Source organism: Tetrao urogallus, assembly GCF_951394365.1.
Source record: "Tetrao urogallus genome assembly, chromosome: 6".
NCBI lineage: Eukaryota > Metazoa > Chordata > Aves > Galliformes > Phasianidae > Tetrao > Tetrao urogallus.
The window spans coordinates 38,096,697-38,100,312 of NC_136819.1; the positions used below are offsets into that span (position 1 = coordinate 38,096,697).

A 3,616-nucleotide genomic window follows, 5' to 3' on the forward strand; every position below is an offset into this window, starting at 1 on the left:
CTAAGCTGCCCACTCAGCTATTGCCCCATCTACTCTTCTGTGCTGCCTCCTAACTGTTAGGGTTCCTTTTGCTCCTTTGCCTCGGCTGACAGTGCTTCTCTGCTGAGCAGCAAGTGACACCTAGTGTCAGCTCAGGCAGTAGTAACCATGCCTGCATTGGCTTCAGCTGCTTCTCCCATCTCAGGTTTTGTGGTGACTTTTAGTTGCATGAGATGGTTGCAGAAGCAGAGCCTTGCTTCGAGGGAGGGAGCAAATTCTTTGTACCTTCTACTGGGCTGAACACTTTGTAGTCTGGTCCCTCTGTGCCCCTGTACAGCGTTGCTCTGTCCCTGATGAGATGACAAATGCTTTACCTCCAAGATTTTCTCATTGCTGACTGTAGGCACTGGCAGCAGGGCCCAAGCTGCAGGTGTGAGGCCGGGTACAAAGCCAGCTGTGCAGGGCAGGGAGTGTCCCCATCTCCTTCCCCAATGGATGCAGTCAGTCCTCAGTTTCACTGTCCATCCCAGGCACGCATCTCTGGAGGCCGTGTGCCATTCCTGCTGCCCACAGGAGGTCACTGGAGAGCAGGCAGAGTCCACGTCCCTGTCCCAGGTCTGCCTGTAGGGCTAGGCTTTGTCCTTTCTCCTTGGGGGGGATTGTGGGTGTGGGGAGAACAGGAACCTTTCCTCTATACTCTTCCCCTTTCCTAACCTTCAGGGAAGAGCTGGCCCTGTCAGTCTGGAGCGTGTCCTGCCTAGATCTCAAGTGACTTCTGCTTTTCTGCTGTCCTTCAGGATGATCCAGCGGCACCAGCTGGTGCAGTCTGTGCTGCAGGAGCTGCAGGAAGCCACCGAATGCTTTGGTCTGGAGGGCCTTGCCAGTGCTGCACTGGAGGCAGAGAGGACCCTGTCATCTTTCTCCCTGCCTGGCTATTGCAGGAGGCAATTTCAAGAGGAGCTAGAAGTTGATCGAGTAGCCAGGAGCCTGTACCCAGAGGATGCTCCAAGTAACATGCTGCCTCTGGTTTGCAAAGGTGAGGGGAACCGCCTCTTTGAGGCAGCCAGTGTACTGCTCTGGGGCAACCCCAGCCTCAGCCTGGAGCTGCAGGTGCGCACAGTGGTGGAGATGCTGCTGCACAAGCAGTACTACCTGAATGGCATGATTGACTCCAAGGTGATGCTGCAGGCTGCCCGCTACTCACTCTGCACGGAGGAGACACCAGAGATGACCAGCCTCCCCATGGCTATCCTGGAGGCTATCTTCGATGCAGATATCAAAGCTACCTGTTTTCCTGGCACCTTTGCCAATATGTGGCATGTCTACGCTCTTGCCTCAGTGCTGCAGTGTAACATCTACTCAATCTATCCCATGAGCAACCTGAAGATCCGGCCATATTTCAACCGGCTCATCCGGCCCAGGAAGTGTGGCCCTCAGACCTCCACTCTCCACATCATGTGGTCAGGGCAGCAGCTCTCCAGGCAGGTCTTCAAAGCACAGTACTTTGTGGCTGTAGTTGGTCTGGAGGAGCTGGAACCTACCATACCTTCATCAGAGCCTCCTGTCCAGCCCATGAAGACTCTGGAGCTGCTGAATAGTGACCCCCAGCTGACCTACTCCAACCTGCGTGACAGGTACAGCATCACCAAGAGCACCTTCTACCGCTGGAAGCGCCAGTCTCGGGAACACCGGCAGAAAGCGGCTGCCAGGTTTGCAGCTAAACACTTCCTCCAGTCCTGCTTTCAAGAGGGCAACGTTGTCCCGCTCCAGCACTTCCGACAAATGTTTCCGGAAATCTCCCGATCCACATATTATGCCTGGAAGCATGAGATGCAGAGCATGGTCAATGGTGATACCTCTGATCTGACTGAGGCCCATGGGTTGCGGGAGCTTCACAGGGAGGTTCCAAAGAAGGCTGATGTTAATGAGCCAACAAAGGCAGAGGCAAGTTTAAGGCCCCCGAGTCCTTCCCTAGACCCAGTCCAAGCAGGGATCTTCATGCGAGGAGCCAAATCTTACCTGGAGAAATGCATCTCCATGAACACTCTGGTGCCTTACAGGTGCTTCAAGCACAGCTTCCCCGGCATCTCCAGGTCCACTTACTACAATTGGCGAAGAAAAGCAATCAAAGAGAACCCCAACTTCAAACCCCCCCAGCCTCCCTTGAATAACCAGAAACCTCTACCCATGGAAAAGCCACTTCTGCAGCTGAAACCAAGCAGCTTGCCTGCTAGGAAGAAGCTGAATGGAGATCAGCCGGCAGCCAGGAGTCTCCTGCAGCTCAAGCCCTCTCTGTGCTGGAGGAAGCGGCTGCGAGATGTGGCCAGGAGACAGGTCCAGCAGTGGCAGCTGCCATTCAGCAAGTTTTGCCTACGCTATCCAACACTCTCCTCCACAACCTACTGGTTTTGGAAGGGTAGCAGCCGAGCATCTGGGCAGCATCGCCTTTGCAGCTCCAATCGGCCTTTGAACAGGATTACTTCCCTGGCACTGCAGAGATCTGAGCCAAGTGTCAAGCCCCAGCTCCACATGGAGGTAGCAACCAAGCATCTGGACAAGTCAGCACCAGCCACTCCATACAATGCCACCATTTCAGGCTACCCTGTGTCAGAGAGAGCCAACAGTCAGATGTTTGTGATGGATGTGATTGCCACCACCCAGTTCAAGGCACAAGCCAAGCTGTTCCTGCAGCAGCGCTTTGAGTCGAAGACCTTCCCCACCTACAAGGAGTTCAGTGCCCGCTTCCCCCTCACAGCCCGCTCCACCTACTACATGTGGAAGCGTGCCCTGCATGATGGGCTGACCCTTGTGGATGCATGAGGTCCACCTGGCCGTGGTTCTCCATTGATGTGCCCTGTGACCTGCTGGTGGGGTGTCCAAGCCAGGGCCCAAGTCAAACTTTTGGTTTGTTTTTTTTCTGTTTGTAATCTCCTTTTTTTTTTTTTTTTTTTTTTTTTTTTTTTTTTTTTTTCTCTCTATGTGATTGAATCAGGTATGAGAATGCCTACACAGTGCCCGCTCCTGGAGATGGAAGGAGTGGGAGGCAGGTACTGCCTGCCCCAAAGGAGAGGGGCAGAAGGGTTTTGCCTTCTTTGCACTCAGGGATCAAGTAGGGGTCATAGGATTCTGTCAGGCTTCCAGTGCATGCTTGAGGTAGAGGGTTTGAAGGCCTCTCTGTCGTGGGAATTTGTGTGAAGGAGTGATGGGGACATGCAGAACTCAGCATAGAGGTGCCCAGCATCCCCTTGGTGAGAAGGAGGGGCTGGAGGAGTGCTCAGCACTGAGGTATAAATCTCTGATCTGTGCTCCTCCTTGTTAAGGAGGTTGAAGGCTTCATGTGATGCTGCTTGGGCTTTGTGGCTTTTAATGCTTGTCCTGGCTGCCCTGATTTCCCCTAGAGGAAACAGAGGCAGGTAGAGGGGAGGGGGGGTTGTTTTGTGTCCCTGATGCAATCTATGCTGGGAACATGTTGGGCTCCCTTAGCAAGCCAGAAGCTGGCATCTTTTGTAGGCACTGAAGCATCTTGACAGGACTTTTCTGGTCTTGTAGCAATTACCTCTTTTGTGGTCCTTAACTCTCTCAGAGCTGCCTTATCCTCTGTGTCTCTTCCCTAGTGCCTGTGTGAAGGTGTCTGCCT

At 53.6% G+C, this 3,616-nt stretch overlaps 1 protein-coding gene across 1 annotated transcript; it reads left to right on the forward strand.

The window, feature by feature from the left end:
• Nucleotides 1-777: 777 nt before the first annotated feature.
• VRTN (vertebrae development associated) lies at nt 778-2,799 on the forward strand (the record flags this gene model as incomplete). Its single annotated transcript, XM_079537740.1, has 1 exon — nt 778-2,799. The coding sequence occupies one exon, from the start codon at nt 778-780 to the stop codon at nt 2,797-2,799; it is 2,022 nt and encodes a 673-aa protein (XP_079393866.1).
• Nucleotides 2,800-3,616: the final 817 nt, after the last annotated feature.